The sequence below is a fragment of the Hyperoodon ampullatus genome (assembly GCF_949752795.1).
Source record: "Hyperoodon ampullatus genome assembly, chromosome: 1".
Lineage (NCBI taxonomy): Eukaryota > Metazoa > Chordata > Mammalia > Artiodactyla > Ziphiidae > Hyperoodon > Hyperoodon ampullatus.
In genome coordinates this window covers 49,352,996-49,374,185 of record NC_136914.1, presented here as the reverse complement: position 1 = coordinate 49,374,185, position 21,190 = coordinate 49,352,996, and the positions used below count along the sequence as shown (strand labels likewise).

At 34.9% G+C, this 21,190-nt stretch overlaps 1 protein-coding gene across 8 annotated transcripts in view; it reads left to right on the top strand.

Moving 5' to 3' along the window:
• Nucleotides 1–21,190, top strand: part of USO1 (USO1 vesicle transport factor) — a gene marked incomplete at its 5' end in the record, with an annotated part of 90,737 nt that overhangs the window by 30,514 nt on the left and 39,033 nt on the right. For 4 of the 8 annotated variants that reach the window (XM_079713992.1, XM_079713991.1, XM_079713987.1 and 1 more), the window contains 4 exons: nucleotides 3,766–3,842; nucleotides 15,627–15,727; nucleotides 16,451–16,553; nucleotides 16,752–16,807. In XM_079713992.1, the coding sequence (XP_079570118.1) occupies nucleotides 3,766–3,842; nucleotides 15,627–15,727; nucleotides 16,451–16,553; nucleotides 16,752–16,807 (337 nt within the window). Of the gene's footprint in view, nucleotides 1–3,765; nucleotides 3,843–5,777; nucleotides 5,790–15,590; nucleotides 15,728–16,450; nucleotides 16,554–16,751; nucleotides 16,808–21,190 lie in introns of all 8 variants that reach the window. The other 4 variants (XM_079713990.1, XM_079713989.1, XM_079713988.1 and 1 more) reach the window with 3 other exon arrangements.

The following is a 21,190-nucleotide window of genomic DNA, read 5'->3' as shown; positions in this document are numbered from 1 at the left end:
CATTTCAGTGGCTTTAGTATATTCACAAAGTTGTGCAACTATCACCGCTATCTAATTCCAGCACATTTTCATCACTTCAAAAGAAATCCAGTATACATTAGTTGTCATTGCCTATTCCCTCCTCCCCCCAGTACCTAGCAGCCACCAATCTCCTTGTGTCTATATAAATTTGACTGTTTTGGACATTTCATATAAATGGAATCATACAATGTGTGGCTTTTGTGTCTGGCTTCTTTCACTTAGCATAATATTTCAAGGTCCATCAGTGTTATAACATGTATTAGTATTTCATCCCTTTTTTGTCTGAATAATATTCCATTGTATGGATATACCATATTTGTTTATCCATTCTTCTGTTGACAGACATTTGGGATATTTCCGTTTATTGGCTGTTATGAATAATGCTATTATGAACATTTCTGTACTAGTTTTTGTGTGAACATATGTTTTACACAAAGAAATGCAATTGTTGGGTCATGTGGTTTAACTTTTTAAGAAATTGCCAAACTCTTGCATGGAGGCTGTACCATTTTATATCTTCATCTGAAGTGTATAAAGGTGCAGTTTCTCCTCACCAACACTTGTTATTGTCCCTTTTTTAAAATGGCCATCCTAGTGGGTGAACTTGGCGTCTTATTTTGGTTTTGATTTATATTTACCTAATGACTAATGATGTTGAGTATCTTTTCACATACTTATTTACCATTTGTGTATCTTTTATTATTATTATTATTATTATTATTATTATTATTATTATTTTTGGCCCCGAGGCATGTGGGATCTTAGGTCCCTGACCAGGGATTGAACCTGGGCCCCCTGCAGTGGAAGCGTGTAGTCTTAACCACTGGACCACCGGGAAAGTCCCCTTGTATATCTTTTTTAGAGAAATGTCTTAAGTCTTTTGCCTGCTATTAATTTGGTTACTTGTCTTTTTTTTTTTTTTTTTTTTTTTTTTTATTTTTTATTTTTTGCGGTACGCGGGCCTCTCACTGTTGTGGCCACTCCCGTTGCAGAGCACAGGCTCCGGACGCGCAGGCTCAGCGGCCATGGCTCACGGGCCCAGCCGCTCCGCGGCATGTGGGATCTTCCCAGACCGGGGCACGAACCCGTATCCCCTGCATCGGCAGGCGGACTCTCAACCACTGCGCCACCAGGGAAGCCCTGGTTACTTGTCTTTTTATTATTCAATTGTATGTATATATTCTGGATACAAGTCCCTTAACAGACATGAATTGCAAATATTTTTTCTCCCATTCTTTGGGTCGTCAAAGGACACTTTTTTTTCTTTTAATTTATTTATTGTATTTATTGTATTTATTTTTGGCTACGATGGGTCTTCGTTGCTGCACGAAGGCTTTAGTTGTGGCGAGCGGGGGCTGCTCTTCATTACGGTGCACGGGCTTCTCACTGCGGTGGCTTCTCTTTGTTTTGGAGCATGGGCTCTAGGCGCGCAGGCTTCAGTAGTTGTGCACAGGCTTAGTTGCTCTGCTGCATGTGGGATCTTCCTGGACCAGGGCTCGGACCCGTGTCCCCTGCATTGGCAGGTGGATTCTTAACCACTGCACCACCAGGGAAGTCCCAAAGGACATTTTCTTGATAGTGTCCTTTGAAGGACAAAAGTTTTTAATTTTGACAAAATGCAATTTATCTGTTTTATCTTTTCTTGCTTATGCTTTTGGTGTCAAATCTAAGAAAACATTGCCTAATCCAGTGCTTTGAATATTTGTACCTGTGTTTTCTTCTAAGAGTTTTATAGCTTTGCTCTTACATTTAGATCTTATATCCCATTTTGAGTTAATTTTTGTATATAGTGTGAAGTAGGGGTCCAGCTTCATTTTTTTGCATGTGGAAAATATCTAGTTGTCCTAACACCATTTGTTCAAGAGACTGTTCTTTCCTCATTGAATGGTCTTTGCATCCTTGCCAAAAATCAATTGAAATATAAATGTTAGACTTTACTTTTAGACTCTCTATTCTGTTGATCTCTATGTCTATTCTTATGCCAGTGCCACAGTCTTGATTACTATAATTTTGCGGTAAGTTTTGAAAGCAGAATGTGAGTCCTTCAACTTTGTTTTTCTTTTTGAAGATTATTTTGGCTGTTCTGGATACGTGGAATTCCCATACAGATTTTATGATCAGCTGGCAGCTGAGATTTTTATAGGGATTGTGTGAATCTATAAATCAAGTTGGGGTATATTACCATGTTAACAGCATTACATCTTCCTCTTCATGAACACGGATTATCTTTTCATTTATTTGAGTTTTAGGTAATTTCTTTCAACAGTGTTTTGTAGTTTTCAGTCTTGTGCTTTAGTAAAATTTATTCCAAAGTATTTAAATCCCTTTTATGTTATTTAAATGGAATTGTTCTTTTAATTTTATTTTGATTGTTCATTGCTAGTATACAGAAATACAACTGATTTTTTTTTATATTGAGCATATGTCCTTCAATTTTGCTGAATTTGTTTACTAGTTCTAATAGGTTTTTAGTGGATTCCTTAGGATTTTCTGTGTACAAGATCATGTCATATGGGAATAGGTGTAGTTTTAGTTCTTCCTTTCCAATCTGTATGCCTTTTATTTCCTTTTCTTGCCTAATTGCTCGAGCTAGAACCTCAAGTTCAATGTTGGATAGAAGTGGCTGGAGGAGACATCGTTATCTTGTTCCTCATCTTAGGGGTAAAGCATTTAGTCTTTCACCATTACATATGTTAGTTGTTGGATTTTCATTTTCAGGAAGTTCCCTTCTGTTCCTACTTTCTCAATAGTCTCTTAAAAGATGTCCCTCAAAATTTCTCAAAAACAAGAATGATAAATAATAATAATTTAAAAGACCCACTTTATTTGAGATTTATGTCCTCTGGTTGTGACCCCTTTTGTCCCTCATCTTTGCTTTCACTCCTAGTCACTTCTTCATATTCACTGAATCTTTCTGACCTGTATCTCACTCTTGCTTTTCACTCTAAATGCCATCATCCTCCATCATGCTTTCAAAATTTGTCTGTTTATCAACAACTAAAAAATCTTATACTTCCTGAAACAAAAGAGAAAAGAAAAAAAGAAAAAAATCTTACACTTCCTGATATTATAAATAGTACATGTTTACCATAAGCTTTTTTTTTTTTTTAGAAAATAAGATATAAATCAGGGAAACAAATTCTAGAGGTCCAACTAGAGATAACACTGTTATGTTTATATAAACATTATATGTATTATATAAAGATTATATATATATTATAAAGCATATATGTAAACATACGCACAGACTTATAAAATTACCTGACTTGTACTAATTTTGCTGGTTTTAAAGTTGGGTTTATTTTACAAATTTATTTATAAGGTTTTCTTAAAATATATATAGACACATGAATGTATATATGTATTTTTTGCTAGATTGGATCATTCTGCACATTAATTGTTAATATTCAGTTTTTTCCTACTGGCACTAAATCAAGGGTGTTTTAATTACCATGTCATTAAACATTCTTTAAAAATACATTTTATAATTGCTGCTATAGGTATGGATTTACCACACTTTTTAAAAAAATTATTGGACATTCAGGTTGCTTCTAATTTTTCACTATTATAAGTAAAAGTAAGCCTTTATACATCTTTACAGTTTGCACTCTGATATTTTCTTAGTGTAGGTTTTCAGAAATGGGATTAATATTTCCTACAGTCTTGTTAAATAAGAGTATAAAATGGTCATAACAGCTATACTCTAACTAGCAGTTTATAAGTATAATAATTTCTTTCTTCCAGTTCGGATTCTGAAATAATAGGTTATGCTTTGGACACACTATATAATATAATATCTAATGATGAAGAAGAAGAAGTAGGTAAGTTTCTTTTATTGTGTTCTCTGTACATAAAATCAACTGGATTGTGCCAATTTTTCTGGTTTTAGGTTGAGTTTATTTTATAAATTTATTTATAAGGATTTTTTTCTTTTTTTTCTTCTTTTTTTCTTCTTTTTTTGTTTTTTGTTTTTCATCAGTAAAGGGAAGACATTAGCTTAGTTCCAGAAAAATATCTTTAAGATGATTGCTTTGTATGTGATTTGGAGATGGAATTAGATTCTTCTTTTTTAAAAAATATTTTTCCCTCTCTCTGTATTGATTTTAGTTGAGCAGAGTGAATATTAGTATTCTCTAGATTAAATAATCATTTTTGGCTATTGATTAAAAATCAAACTATTTTATTTATATGTTACCTGGTGAGCAGTATGAAGTTAGAGGGTTTTTCCTGATATATGCTTAAACTTTTCACATAAGACTTATATTAACTTATAAAAAGCAACAATTTTTTAAATTTAGAAGGTTTTGTTTTGTTTTGTTTTGGTCACGCCACGCGGCTTCCAGGATCTCAGTTCCCAGACCTGGGACTGAACCCAGGCCACAGCCGTGAAAGCCTGGAATCCTGACCACTAGGCCCACCAGGGAACTCCCAGCATGTGAAATACTTGACTGGAAGTCTATACATTTTGTTCCATTTATTGTAAAAACATGCACTGAGTAACATTTTACACTGCTGTTGAAGAGTGCTTTCCTCATATCACGTTGGCTGTTGTAGTAGGACACAGTGGGGCTTTCATTTTTCTAGACAATCAGAAGGGCGATATTCATGCATTTTATAAGTCTAATTTAGACGGAAGTTATAGGGTCTTCCAAAATCTGAGTAGACAAGGCATAAGGAAATGTAGATAATATTGAGTTTGCAAATATTTTATTGAAATAAAAGTAGAATAGAAATATATGTAGATATTAACTTCACAAAATACCAGTAGTAGGAACATTTGAAAGTAGGTTGTGCTGAATAGTCACAATTTCTTAGACTTGAATATCCTTTTTCTTAAATTTTTATTTCTCTGTGATATCTAGCTGACAATTTAACTTTATTAATTTCTTTAGTAAAAAATCTTTAGTAAACATAATTTGGTTCCCATGGAAAAAGAGGCTGTCAGTCATATGACAATACTTAAATACAGTACATGCAAGAACACACTTTGAAGATAAAGATACTTATTTCTCCTAGTCATTTCTCAGATGAGAAAATTAGATACAATACACTTGTTAGAAAACATTAAAGAAAAAGACTCTTCTTAGTTGTTTCAGATGGAAATTTTAGCTCTTTTCTAGTTTGTAGTGATAATTTTTGTGTTTTAAAAAACTATATAGCATCAATTAGGTAGTTTTCCTTTATTATAAATTTGCAATCTAATAATGTTTAAAGTCTGACTTTTTGCTTCTCTTAATGTATTTGGGCTCCTTATTTTTAATTCAACACCTAAAAATGATTCTTTGGATGAAACAGGATAAACGATTCTTTGGAGAAACAGTAGTAGAATCATTTCTTCTAGGAAAGATTAAAATATGAAGTTAGGGTAATAGCCTGAAAGAGTCAATTTTTAAAAATCTAGATATTGAGAAATATGGCCTTCAGTTCTGTTATTGATACTCTCTCTTTACTGCTTCATCAAAAGATAATTCTTAGCTGCCATAATGAACTTCATTTTAGAGTTCTTTACCTTGAGGATATTTTAATAACCCTTCAATTTATTGATAAATATGTCTCATAATCCTACATTTATAGCATATGCTGTATCTCTATTAGGATATCTCAGATTTGAGTAAAATGAGTATGAGTCTCTTCTTTCAAGAGATTATATTGTTTATTTGATGTTTTTAAGCTCTTATTTATTTTATTGTGAATACTATTACATAAGAAATTTTTTTTATCACCCACTTTTTATTTATTTCTGTCTACCTTTTCAGATGATGTTGAAGGTAAAAGATTGCATTTAATATGCATGATGCTTTTAGGCATAATTTCTGATAATATAAAAGGACACTGTCAAGTGAGTTTCTTCTGGCTGGTACAAAAAGTCTTGAGATTTGTTTCACTATATACGAATTTCTTCATTAAAGAGGAATATTTGATAATCTTATATTACTATTTATTGTTTCTATGGCTACTAAATCTATTGTCCAGAGCACAGACAATATTCTAGTGCATATTTTAACAAAATTAAGCTTTTTCTCTGGTAGGACAATCTATTCGAATTACTTTTTATATACTTCCTGGGGAAAAAATTTTGAGGCAGTTTATTTAAAAATAAAAATAATATTTGAAAATGTATACATATATATGTATACATATAAATTTTACCTATATTCAATAAGAACTGGAAGGTATTCCAGTTCAGAGAATACTTGTATGTTGATATTGTCCCTTTAAAATAATGCATGCACAATAATGTCTGGTTACTGACATTTTTTATATTAATTTATAAAACTCACCAATACTGTCTTTCTTTTTTTCTGGTGGTCCTTTTCAAGTTCCATTTACTTTTAACATTATACTTCTTTTCCTCATAATTTAAGTAACCACATTTTATTTTGTTTTACCATTTTTCGTGAGATCCGTAACTTTTTAAAATGAGGAAGAGGGCTTCCCTGGTGGCGCAGTGGTTGAGAGTCCGCCTGCCGATGCAGGGGACACGGGTTCGTGCCCCGGTCCGGGAAGATCCCACATGCCGCAGAGTGGCTGGGCCCGTGAGTCATGGCCGCTGAGCCTGCGCGTCCGGAGCCTGTGCTCCGCAATGGGAGAGGCCACAACAGCGAGAGGCCCACATACACCAAAAAAAAAAAAAAAAAAAAAAATAAAATGAGGAAGAAAAAATCCTTTTCTAAAGTAGGTTTAAAATGGTACATAACAAAATTGCCTATACCTAACAAGAAACTAACAAAGAAACTAACTTATTAAGCTGTATAGCATTACTTTTTGTGAAATTTGAACCCCTTGTTTGAAAGCAGATAATATTGAGCATTATGCCTTGACTCTTGTGACAATGCTACTTCCTTGTTGAGTAGTACAGATCAGTAGTTGTTGTTTCTATTATTATTTCATCATATTTGTATAGAGCTTTAAATTTTACAGTGCTTTTATGTCAATTATCTTATTTGATCCTCATAGCAACCTGTGAGGTAGGTGACATTTTTGTCTTTTCTAAAAAAGATGAGAAAATGAAAACCCAGTGATCACGTAACTTACATAGTACTGTCTAGTAAGTAGGGTAACAGGATTTTTTGATACTTTTTTTGTATTCCATAGATTTCTGATTTAACAAATTATGGCCATTTTTCTGACTAGATTCTTTATTAAATCTTGTAATTTATATAACTAGTTTATACGATGCAAACAAATGTTAAAAAAATATAGGTTTACTTGTTTAACTAACGGACCACAGTGTAAAAGAAGGTTACTTGATATTCCCTCACTCTGAGATAGGACTACTTTTATTAGAATATCTCTTTCTATAAAGCAGTTTTGTCCTCCATAATATGGGTTATGAACTTGATATGGAGTGGAGTTCCAAAGAGAAGGTCCAGAATGTTTTTTTGTTTGTTTTTTGTTTTTTGTTTTTTGTTTTGTGGTACACGGGCCTCTCACTGTTGTAGCCTCTCCCGTTGTGGAGCACAGGCTCCGGATGCGCAGGCTCAGCAGCCATGGCTCACGGGCCCAGCTGCTCCGCGGCATGTGGAATCTTCCCGGACTGGGGCACGAACCCGTGTCCCCTGCATCGGCAGGTGGACCCTCAACCACTGCGCCACCAGGGAAGCCCCAGAATGTTTTTTAATATTGTTTATACCACTGGAAAAAATACAACTGTAAATACATAAGAAGAATAAATGTATATACAAATATTTATTTAAAAGCCAGTTACATAAATAGGCCTGAAATGTTTCCAGAGGTATATAAGGACTTTTTAAAAAGCAATCTTTTTTTTTTTTGCGGTACGCGGGCCTCTTATTGTCACGGCCTCTCCCGTTGTGGAGCACGGGCTCCGGACACGCAGGCTCAGCGGCCATGGCTCACGGGCCCAGCCGCTCCGTGGCATGCGTGATCTTCCTGGACCGGGGCACGAACCCGTGTCCCCTGCATCATCAGGCGGACTCTCAACCACTGCACCACCAGGGAAGCCCTCACTAACACTTTTTTAGTTGACAATATTAAACCAGAAGGAGCTGTAGATTCCTGGAACTGGATCAAATTTTACTAGTTCAATTCAAAACATAGATCTTTATTATATACTGCTGAGCTATAGTATTTTATACAGTATAGCTACAGAATAAATTGAATGTACAGTATTAAGTCTACTTCCTGCTAAGTTATTAGCATGTGCTCAATGCATACATTGAATTAAGCTTTTTCTTGGGTTAAACCTATGTTCCTTAAAGTATAGCACAAAAGACCTAGAGTTCTCTGTATTAAAAGGTGTCTATAATTAAATAAATGTAACATAGTATATCCCGCTCTGAAACTTCACAAAATTTACATTAGTATAGTAAATACTGAGAATCCTGCAGTAAAGAAACCTGTTCAATTTTGTTTATTCCAAATACATTTGTACACCTGCACTTCCTTTAATGAGATACCTGTTAACATGCCACACAATCCTGCATTTCGAGAAATACTAACCAAGGCTTAAACCCACAGCTTAATTGTTTGTATTTATCCACATAAAAATATTTCAGCATTTTTAAAATATTTCATGGGAAGAATCCATCAAGTCTGTATATGGTTTTCCTCCCTTTCTTTCTTTCTTTCTTTTTGGCTGCATTGGGTCTTTGTTGCTGTGTGCGGGCTTCTCATTGCGGTGGCTTCTCTTGTTGCAGAGCACGGGCTGTAGAGCGCAGGCTCAGTAGTTGTGGTGCACGGGCCTAGTTGCTCCGTGGCATGTGGGATCTTCCCGAGTCCAGGGCTCAAACCCGTGTCCTCTGCATTGGCAGGCGGATTCTTAACCACTGCACCACCAGGGAAGCCCTTCCTCCCTTCCTTTTAAGATTAACTTACAAGTCTTTGAATATTCCCCCAAATGTCAATGAATTTTATTTTGAGCTCTTCTCTAGAAGTCACAATCTTTGGGCCCAAGGGCATTATCTGTTTTATAAGCAAGATTGGCCACTTAGTATTTTAAATAATAAATAAGTTCCTAATATTAAAAATTTGGAGGTTTTGCATCAGTGTTTAGATTTTAAACTTATCTTTTTAAAAAATCTGAAGACCAATGACACCTGGGCCTGCATTCTCCTACAGCAGAGTCAGCTGGAGCTGAGTAACTGCTGCTTTCCTTAGATCGGGCATGTACTCTCCATCCTTTCTGTAGTCTTATACCTGGCCTGCTTCATTTACATACATTACTGTCTTGCCCCTGTAGTTGAGTTTATATTCTCTACTGTATTCACACCACTCAAATCAAAACCACTGTAAAATAAATTATATTTCAAAAGCATTTTATTAATTATATACCCAAGTGTTGTTTCATGCAATAAATATGAAAATATGCAAATGCAAAATAGCCCTACAAAGCATCGCAATTAGGTCATTGCATTGCTGTGATAGTAGTTTCTAGAGGGAAACAGTTCTAAGGTGGAGACAGTTAAGTTACTTGCCTTTTCAACATAGATTTCTCATGTATTTGGAGAGCTATTTTCTTCACATGTGTGGGCCACTTTTTGTAGTATTCTTTATCTGCTTTTTTAGCTATAGAATTTCATTAGAATTTGGCTAGGTATTTGTTCTTGCTACCATCCGCCACAGAGCCATTGTTTGTTAGGGTTCCAGGGTAGGTAAAAACAAGATAGGCTCATTAGCCCAGCGAATCTTGTGAAGTTTTATTGGATACAGGGCATTTACCATACCATGGGAATCAGGGCTCTTATTCATAGCTGATTCCAAAGAGGGAGATTTTCAGGAGATTTTATTAGCTCCCAAATTTCCATATCTTTTCCAATTTCTTTGTCATCTCCCTTTCCATTATCATGTCACCTTGCAAGTAAAATGGAAGGGTGTGCACTCTTGCTACTTACCCAGTCTGAGTTTTTTTCCAACTCCATGGTAAATTCAACTTTGAGCATTGAAAACCACAATGTACCATGCAAAATTTTACGTTCAGAGGTGTTTGAATAATTAGGGCACAGGATTTTATCTGCTCCCAATGGAACAACAGGAAATCTTTTAAGCAGATCAATGATAGATATCATCCCTTGAGTCCATGCTAGTTATGTTTGAGTATTAGACTTCCTTCTGATTAATGTTAGACCTTTGTAGCATCAAGCCTTTGCCACCTTAACTTAATACCCTTGACATAATAATTGTGCAGTAACATGTAGATAGCTTTCAAGTGTACTTTTTTCATCCCTTCATGCCCCCCTCTGTCTGTTTTTCCTGAAATAATGGAAATATTTCAGTGGACATAATGACTGCTTCCCTAAACAATTCTTCTGAAGCCACCATTATTCTAAAAAATTAAACTTGAAGGGCAAAAATTAATAGTTTACTAATGTTAAAAATGCAGGAAATTTATTTTTATTTGGCATCCAAACAACCATAAACTCAAGTAATTACTTATTTTGGGAGATTGCATGCAACTTTTATGAGAAAGAGATATAAGGTAAAATATCAGTAACAGGATTTGCTTACAGACAAGCATGTTTCTGGGAATATCATGGGACATACGTTTTTTTAAACATCTTTTGCATCTTGGTGATAATACTCATTAATAGTAACCTTACAAGAATCTCAAAATTTTTTTGAATTATCAAAAGAAGATTGTTATGTTCTGTATAATTTTAAAACTTGAGGGAATTCCCTGGTGGTCCAGTGGTTAGGACTCTGCACTTTTACTGCCGAGGGCCCAGGTTTGATCCCTGGTCGGGGAACTAAGATCCCACAAGCCGTGTGGCGCAGCCAAAAGAAACAAAACTTGATAATACATGTAGATGTATAGCATATAATAAATCTTAGGACTGTGGTTCTTAAGGGCAGTTTGGCCCCTCCTGCCACCTAGAGGACATTTGTTAACGTCTGGAAATATTTTTGGTTGTCACAACTTGAGGATACGTAAGGGAGTGCAACTGGTATCTTGTGGGTAAAGGCCAGGGATGCTGCTAAACATCCTAAAATGCATAGGGAGCCTCTCACAACGATGTCATTGTCAATAGTGCCGAGGTTGAGAAATCCTGCTTTAGAGATGATGATGTTGCTGTTGTTAGTTGAGCACTTATTATTCACCAAGTACTGTGCTACATGTTTTATCAATACTTATTTTGAATCCTCAAAGAAAACCCTGTGTAAAAGAAAATTGTTCCCATTTTACAGTTAAGGAAACTGAAGCTTGATATATCTGGGCTATTTGCCCAAAGTAATGTGACTAAATGGATGAATATGGGCTTAATTGGTCTGACTCAAAAACCTTTGTGAGCTTCCTCCTTTTTACTGTATTGCCTCTCAAGAAAGTATTTGACTACTCCACACCCTAGCCATTCTGTTCATAAACCAATTACTTTTGCCTGTGTTATCAATTTCTCTTTTCTCATTTCTCTTTCATGTTAAGTTCAGAGATAGTACTTGACAGTTAATTGCTCCTTTCTCTTTGAAACACTTTTTCACTCATTTCTCAGTCTCCACTGTCCCCTGATTTTCTTTCTGTCTCACGGCGCTACTTCTTCTTTGTCTCCTTTGCTGTTTTCTTTCGTCTCCCCAGCCTCTTAACATCGGCACATCCCAGGGCACGGATTTCTTTCCTTCTCTATTCTTTCCTTTGGTGATCTCGTCTAGGCTTGTGACTTCAAATATAGTCTGTATGCTTGCCTCTCAAATATATGTGTCCAACCCAGACCTCTCCACTGATGTCCATAATTGTATATTCAAATACTTACTTGATATCTCCAATTGGATTTCTTTTCCCCACACACAGCTTTATTGAATTGTAATTGAAATATAATAAATGTACAAATATACAATTTCATGAGTTTTGACATGTATAAACCCATGAAACCATCACCACCACCACCAAAATAATGAACATATCCAAGTTTCCTTGTACTTGTTTGTAATCCATTCCTCCTCCTTCTAGCCCCATTCAATCATAGATCTGTGATTACTGTAGATTACTTTGCATTTTTCTAGAATTTTATGTAAATGAGATCATACAGTATATACTCTCTTTTTGGTTTTTTTCGTCTGGCTTCTTTCACCCAGCATAATGATTCTGAGTTTCATTCATGGTGTATATCAATAGGTTAGTCCTTTTTATTGCTGAGTAGTATTGATATTTTGTTGTGTGAATATATAACAATTTGTTAATCCATTCCCCTGTTGGTGGGCATTTGGCTTGTTTCCAAGTTTTTAGCTGTTACATTTGAAGCTTCATACTATGTACAAGTCTTTTTGTGGACATGTATTTTCATTTCTCTTGAGTAAATACCTAGGAATAGAATGGCTAAGTGATAGTAGGTATATATTTAACTTTATAAGAAACTGCCAAACTGTTTTTCAAAGTAGTTGTACCATTTTACATTCCCACTGGTGGTTTATGGGAATTCTAGTTCTTCCACATCCTCTCCAATACTTGATATGGTCTGTCTTTTTAAATTTTAGCTGTTCTAGTAAGTGTGAAATAGTATCTCATGGTAGTTTTAATTTGTATTTTCATAATGAATGATTATATTGAACAATTTTTTTTTTTTTTTTTTTTTTTTTTTTTTTTTTTTTTTTTTTTTTTTGTGGTACGCGGGCCTCTCACCGTTGTGGCCTCTCCCTGTTGCGGAGCACAGGCTCCGGACGTGCAGGCTCAGCGGCCATGGCTCACGGGCCCAGTCGCTCCACGGCATGTGGGATCTTCCCAGACCGGGGCACGAACCCATGTCCCCTGCATCGGCAGGCGGACTCTCAACCACTGCGCCACCAGGGAAGCCCCTTTTTATTCTTTGGTGAAGTGCTTATTCAAATCTTTTGTTCATTTTTTACTGGATTGTCTTCTTATACTTGAGTTGTAAGAGTTCTGTATATATTCTAGATATAAGTTCTTGTGATGTATATTTCACAAATACTTTCTCCCAGTCTGTGACTTGCCTTTTTATTTTCCTAACATTGTCTTTTGAAGAGCAAAATTTTTAATTTTGATTAACTCCAGTTTATCAATTTTTTTCTTATATGATTTGGACCTTTTGTTTCCTATTTATGAAACCTTTGCCAAACCTAAAATCACTAAGATTTTCTCCTGTGTTTTCTTTTAAAAGTTTCATAGTTTTAACTCTCATGATTAGGTCTGTGAGCCAATGGGTCTATTTCTGGACTTCCTATTCTGTTGGTTTCTATGTCTGTCGTTTTGCCTACATGACATGTGTTGGTTACCCCACCTTTATATCTTGAAATTATGTAGTGTAAGTCCTCCAACTTTGTTCTTTTTCAAAATTATTTTGGCTCTTTTTGGTCCTTTACACTCGCATATCAATTTTAGAATCAATTTGTCAATTTCTACAGAAAAAACTTACTGAGATTTTGATTGGGATTCTGTTAAATCTACAGATTGATTTGGGGCAAACTGACATTTTAACAATACTGTGCCTTCTAATACAAGAACAGTATATATATTATTTAAGTCTTCTTTAATTTCTCTCAGCACCATTTTGGAGTTTTCAAAGTAAATAGGTCTTATACATCTTTTATCAGATTTACCCCTAAGTCTTTAATACTTTTTGATGCTGTTTTAATTGGTGCTGTTTTTTAAATTTGAATTTCTAATTGTTCATCACCAGTATATAGAAACGCAATTAATTTTGTATATTGACCTTTTATTCCACTTAACTTTGCTAAATTCACTCTAGTAAGTTTTTTATAGATTCCATAGGATTTTCTACATAGACAGACATGTCATCTGTAAATACAGTTTTACTCCTTCCGTTCCAGTCTGTATGCCTTTTATTCTTTTTCCTACCCTATGGCACTAAGATCTCCAGTACAATGTTGATTAGAATTGGTGAAAGTAGATATCCTTGCCTCTTTCCTCATCTTAAGTGGAAAGCATTCAATTTTTTACCATTAAGTTTGATGTTAGCTATAAGTTTTTTGTAGATGCCCTGTATCATCCAGTCTTGTGACTTTAATTATCATTTTTATGTTTATCATTCTAATGTATATGTCCAACCCAAACTTATCCACTGACAGCTATGCTTGTGTTTATCCAGCTGCTTACTTGATTGATATCTCCACTCAAATTTTTATGTCTCAAACTTAACACATCCAAAACTAAACCTATGATTCTCTCTATACTCTCAACTTGCTTCTTCCAGTGTTTCCAATCTTAGTAAGTGGCAGTGTCATCCTTCCACTTCTTTAGGCTGAAACCTTAGAACCACCTTTCCTTTTTTTCATAACCCTGTAAGGAATATGCTGTTCCTTCTATTTTCATAAGAATTATGACCAGTGTCTAAGTCACTTTCACCACTTACCTTGATTATTGCCTCCTAATCACTCTCCTTATTATTTCCCTCTTTCCCTGACATCTTAGCACAGCCAGACTAGTCCTTTTAAAAGTAAAGTATTTTTTGTTTAAGTAATGTAGTTTTAAGGTTCAGAAACTGAATTCTTTTACTGATGCAAGAGATGATAAAAGAAATATTTCTTAGGGTTTCTGAAGGATAAACCTAGCATATTAATCAATATGCTAGAAATTAGGTTTTATTAATAACCCAGAATATTAAAATATTTCTTTTCTACTTTTGGTCTCTTCTTTTTTCTCTTTTCTCTACAAATAATTAGATGAGATTATCACTGTCACTATTGGATTGTCTTGCTTTTCTTGTCATCTGCTGGGTTTTTTCCATTTCTAAAGTATATTAATATTAAAATCTCACATTTAAAAAAGAACTATTTGAGAGATAATAAGTATGTTTGATCTTAACTGCCAACTCCTTTGGTTTATAGTCACTGCCTGGAGCAATATGTGGAAAAGGCTTAGCTGTGTCTGGAATGGGTAAGGGGATGGGGAGTAGTGTATTTGCCATCTCTAAATTGCATTTACTAGAGTAGGCAAATTTTAAATGATAATTTGCTTTGGCAATTGTTGCTTCAGTTTTTAGTGATCCTTTACATTTTTTTGACAAAGTACATTGAAATAACAAATAGCTTAAAGACTTTTAAGTGTTAAGGACAAATATAAAATCTTTTAAAGAATAAGTGAAAACTTAAATGCAAATTCTGGTTTTATTGCCAAATAACTATAAGATATATATGTTGATTTGCTTGAAAAAGATACTGAAAAATCTGTAGATGACTGGTTTAATTTTAAAATTAAATTATTTAACATAGTAACACAGTCAGCAAGGACTATATGTTCAGTAATGTTTGGGGGGGAGGAGCTTTTGAGGTATAATTTACATACATTAAAATTTATTCTTTGGAGTTGTATAGTCCTGTGTGTTGGGCAAATGTATACAGTAGCATAAGCACTATCACATTTGAGATAGAATATTTCCATCACCCCAATAAATTCCCTTGTACTCTAATTAGAAGTTTAACTGAAAATGACCTTGAGAAAATGTGAAAATCTAAATATATTTTCTTTGAATATCATATTTAAACATTTAAAGAATAAAAATTTATTTAAATGACCTTGAAAGTTATTTTAAGGATATGTCTTTCTAGCATAATTGTGATATCACTTCCAGGCACACTGTTCCAAGAAAATTATCATTTCTGCTTAGCTTTTTCAACAAAAAAGATACTTTAAAATAACAAAGCATCATATTCAAATACTTTATCTTTGAATATTACAGAAGAAAACTCCACAAGACAGAGTGAGGATTTGGGAAGCCAGTTTACAGAAATTTTCATTAAGCAGCAAGAAAATGTCACTCTTCTGTTATCTTTATTAGAGGTAAGTAAAGAACCTTGCTATTTTTGTCATCTTAATAAGCTTCTTTTGTTGCCCTTTTGGGTGTTATTGAGGAAGCAACATACCTTTTTTTAAAAAAAAATTATTTATTTATTTGTTTATTTATTGGTGCGTTGGGTCTTCATTGCTGCACGCGGAAGCCTAGTTGTGGCTAGCGGGGGGCTACTCTTTGTTGCAATGCACAGGCTTCTTGTTGCGGAGCACGGGCTCTAGGCACGCAGGCTTCCATAGTTGTGGCTCATGGGCTCTAGAGCGTAGGCTCAGTAGTTGTGGCGCACGGGCTTAGTTGTTCCGCGGCATGTGCGATCTTCCTGGACCAGGGCTTGAACCTGTGTCCCCTACATTGGCAGGCGGATTCTTAACCACTGCACCACCAGGGAAGCCCCTATATACCTTTTCAAGATAGTGAAATTTTTTGTATCATTACAAGAGATTCACGTGTGTTTTAAGAACTATGTAGTCTCTTAGAATACTGTCTGCTTCTTATTTCCATTTTTACAAAGTGCTGTTATATCTAGTCAACAACAGTTTAATCAATTTATATTAACTCTTTTTATTGCTTTTTACTTCTTAAATTAATTTTTTAAAGTTTGACAAACTCTTGTTTTATTTGTTTATAGTTTTTGGTACCATTCTACTAGTTGAAAAGTTTTGCTTGAAAATGTGAATTACAAATGTTAAATATTTTAAATTCCTATGTTGTAGGAGTTTGATTTCCACGTCCGCTGGCCTGGTGTGAAGCTTCTTACTTCTCTTTTAAAACAACTAGGGCCTCAAGTGCAGCAAATTATTTTAGTCAGTCCTATGGGTAAGTGATTCATCTTCCTTATATTATTTTGATTTAAAAGTGAGGATCATAAAAAACAAAAACAAACAAAAAAATAAAATTGAGGATCATTCCTAAAGGGGGGGGACAGAAATAATGTGTTAATAAATTGTTTATAATTTGAATCACTATTTGTGTTTTTGATCTGCCAGTGTTTTTCACATGGTTATATGTTTCTAGGTGTTTCAAGGTTGATGGACTTATTAGCGGATTCCAGGGAAGTTATACGTAATGATGTAAGTCAAGTTTGAAGAAAAGTCTAAGAATATGCAGCTTTTTTTTCTCTTTTTGCAAATGAAATCTTTGTTGACCCTTAGTCAGAGTCGTAGAAGTTAGATTTGGAAAGTTGGGGTAATGGTTTAGACCTTTTGAAGTTATATACAAGGCCACATTATTTCTTTGTTTCCAACCTATTCAGTATTTTGGCTTAGACAAATGACTTTGCTATTCAAATTTATGCCTTACACAAGTTTAGGATTTCTTCCATCCTTTTCTGAAAGGTTGTACTGACACCAAATTCTGCCTCCAGAAAGAGCAGAGGAAATATCCCTAGACATTGAACTGCATAAACTTAACAAAGTGTAACATTTGGAATCATCACCCTTAGTTGATTGAATACATATTTCAAAGGATTTTCCTTGTAATCTCTATTTAACTATAGAGCGTGATTTGCTTTGGAGTTAATTTTTCATTCTGATTTATTTTAATATTTGCATATACATTCGAGTATTTTATATTGATGAATATTGTTTTGTTGCTTGAACGTTCTTTTCTGTTGTTATCTACAACTTGATCAAAACCATAATACTTTAGATAGCAATTGGAAAAATCTTTAAAATTAAAATTTAGAGCTAGGGGATCTTATCAAGCTAATTCAGTCTCCATATTTACACTGAGAAGCCCAAGACTCACAGAAACCAAGTGACTTGTTCTTTGTTAGTGATGTCTTATTCCTCTTTGTGTTTGTGGTACCTGGCCCTGTACCTTTCTCATCTTAAGTGCTAATAAATACCATTTGGATTGCTTTTAGTCTCACAACTGTTTCCTGACAAAGCAGAGACAAAACTGAAATGCTCTTGGCTTCTAATCCACATAGACAGTTTTTTTTTTAGCTTTGCATTAAAAATTTTGTAGTACATACGTCAATGCAGTAATATAAGTGGTGAAATGATACAGTAGTATAACTCATGAAAAGGACAGTTTTTATTCTTTAATATTCTTTTGAGAATTGGGTACCTATCTATTAGGAATTTTGAGTGTCTTTTCTTGACTAAAATATTAGTATGTATCTTAAACCTGAATTTGGTGTTCTGCTCTTCTCTTTCCTTTAACTCTCTACTCTTTTTTTTTCTTTTCCTAACCTTTTTTCCTCAGTTTTTATTTGAGACAGATAAAATGATTCTCTATGTTGGCTTTCATTACTTTTACGATTAGCGATTAAGTTATATTTTTGCTGTGATGTTTAGATTTTGGAGTTTTACAGCCATCTTTCCTTTGGCTTCACAGATTCATTTAGATTCTTTGTGGAGACTTATTATCGAACATTATGCTGTAAAACACAGTGTAATACACCACAGTTGACTCCAGCAACCAGAGGAAACTAACTGGCACCTGTGGCAGTTACTAGTGGCACTCTGTTACTGCCCAGAATAATACACTGCTTCCCTCCCATCCTTTGTATCTTTTTCTTTCTTTATCCTTCTTTTTTTTTTTTTTTTTTGGTGGTATGCGGGCCTCTCACTGTTGTGGCCTCTCCCGTTGCGGAGCACAGGCTCCGGACGCTCAGGCTCAGCGGCCATGGCTCACGGGCCCAGCCGCTCCGCGGCACGTGGGATCTTCCCGGACGGGAGCACGAACCCGTGTCCCCTGCATCGGCAGGCGGACTCTCAACCACTGCGCCACCAGGGAAGCCCTATCCTTCTTTTAAAATTCTCTTTTCATTTCCTTCTTTTTAATATTTCTCATTGCATTCAATGACAGTTATTAACATTGACGAACCTCTCTGGGAGCCTGTTGGTAAAGATTTTTAACCTCAGTTTGTTTTATATTTGAAACATTGATTTTGATCTGGATTTAGATAATTAGTTGGTCATTTATCATAGATACAGTGAACTATCATATTTATTTATGTTACTTAGGGCTTAAAAATTAGCAAGAAAGGTTGAGAAAACTCTAGGAAGTAACTACCAGCTCACTTCTAAATGATAGGCTATAATTCCATTCTTTAATTTTTAGTTTTTTATTATGAGAAATATAAACACACATGAAAGTAGAGAGAATACAGACAAACCCGTCCCCTAAACCCATTAATTTTCAAGATTTTATTATACTTGCTTCATCCACCCCTCCCCTCACCACTCTCCTTTATTTTTGACTAGAGTATTTAAAAGGAATCAAACAATCTGTATAATTTCACTATTACATACTTCAGTATACATGTCGTGTGTGTGTATTTCCTTATATAACTACAATGCCATCACATTTAATGAGATAACAATTTTGTCTTAGCTCTCATTAAATAAGGTAACTATTCTGTACTCAAGTTTCCCAGTTGTCTCATAAATGTCTTTTATAGTTGGTTTCTTCAAATCAGTTTCCAGACAAGGCTCTCTCATTACATTTGATTGTTAATGTCTGTTAACTTTCTAAATGTCTTGATTAGGTTCTGGTTCACTCTTTGCTTTGATATTTCCTAGATGATGCAGTGTACTTAATTTTGCAACACTTCAGGAAATGTAATATCTGGCTGTCTCACTTGTAGTGATCAGTGGGTTTGATTCAGGTGGTGACAGCCAGATCCCTCCATGGATCCCTTCATCCATTACATCTGATCATTCATTAATGATCATTGCCTGAATCAGTTATTTTGTTAAGAGTTTCAAAATGATGATTTCTATAATTCTCTCATTCTTTCACATTTATTCAGCTGTAATCTTCCTCAAAGAAGAACTTTACTTCATCAACCAGTATATTTTATTACCCTGAATTATAATTCATAGATGAAAGGGAGGATAAATAGCTAAATCCCTTTGGTTACCAGTTTTTAAAGTAAGGAATTGGTGCCCACTTACTTTCAATGACCAATGAGTATACTTTCATTTCTAGTAGCATTTTAGTGGTTGTGTTTGATTAGAGAAATATGTCTCTTAATAGTCAGGGAAAAGAAACTGATATGTATTGAGAACTTAGGTTCTGTAGGAGTTATTTTATCTCCTTTAGTCCTCATAAAAACCCTATGACAGGGCTTCTCTGGTGGTGCAGTGGTTGAGAGTGCGCCTGCCGATGCAGGGGACACGGGTTCATGCCCCGGTTCGGGAAGATCCCACGTGCCGCGGAGCGACTGGGCCCGTGAGACATGGCCACTGAGCCTGTGTGTCCGGAGCCTGTGCTCCGCAACGGGAGAGGCCACGGCAGTGAGGGGCCCGTGTACCGCAAAGAAGAGAAAAAAAAAAAAAGAAACCCTATGACAAAGATACCATCCTTGTTTTACACATGGGTATACTAAGACTTACATTACATAAATTACATACAGAGTTTATGTAATTTGCTTCAAGTTGCACAACTAGTAAGTAGACCTTTAAAAAACCCACTGTATCGAGCTCATAACCTTAGTGTTCTTTCCACTGTATTTATTTCTCCCTTTGTTAGCAGTTAAACTCAAGTTAACATTAAGTAGGAGAATATGACATGTAAAAATAACCACTTTTGCTTTCTCTCTCATCTTAATGTTGAGACTGGACAGTAAGGGAAATGAGTAGGAAAAGCCCAGTAAGGCTGTTGGTATTTTTTGTCTTATATGAATACTTATTTGCCCATATGAATACTTATTTGCCCAGTACTGACAGCCAACAGCTTATTTGACTCTTTGGAACTTTTGAACTACCTAGTTGCTCTTCCTCTTCCTCTAAGAAATATCTGTTTTTTTCATTAAATATTTTCTGTCTCTTTGACCATTATGGTATTGTTGGGCTCCTGTAGGCTCATAAAATACTTGTTGTTTGATAGTGAATTAAGCAGAAATGGTTAACAGTGAATATTTCTTGAATAATAAAGAGGTTGCAAAATATATAACCTAAATCTAGCTCAACAGGAGTGAGAAAACTAAAAATCAGAAGCAAAGACTACTGAGAATTGTCTCATACTAGACATGGTGTTCATGAAGCATGAATTCTCATTCTTCTTTTTTTCTATCAACTTAGAATCAAGTTTTGGGAATTTCTGGGCCAGATAATTACAAGAATATCTGAACTTTCCCTGCTAAAATGTGGTGATGTTTATTGATTTATATTATTGATTTCACAATTTTTTATTGTTACTATTGTGAAGCATGTACAGAGGCATTACTGAGACAAATATAATCATGTTCCACTCTCTTAGACCACAGTGAAAGCCAGGTAATGAATGATAGATGAATTGGTGAATATGCAAGAATTGTTGTATATTTATATTGTACGGTGAAAAGAGAACTGATTTAGGAATTGGTAGACATGAATTCCAGTCAAGTATCTGTCTGTCGAGATTTATATAGCTTAGGGAGATAAATTGCTCACCTTCTCTGTCCTTGTTTGCCCTATCTATAAAGTGAAGGAGTTGGACTTGTGAAATTCCTGCCACTTCTA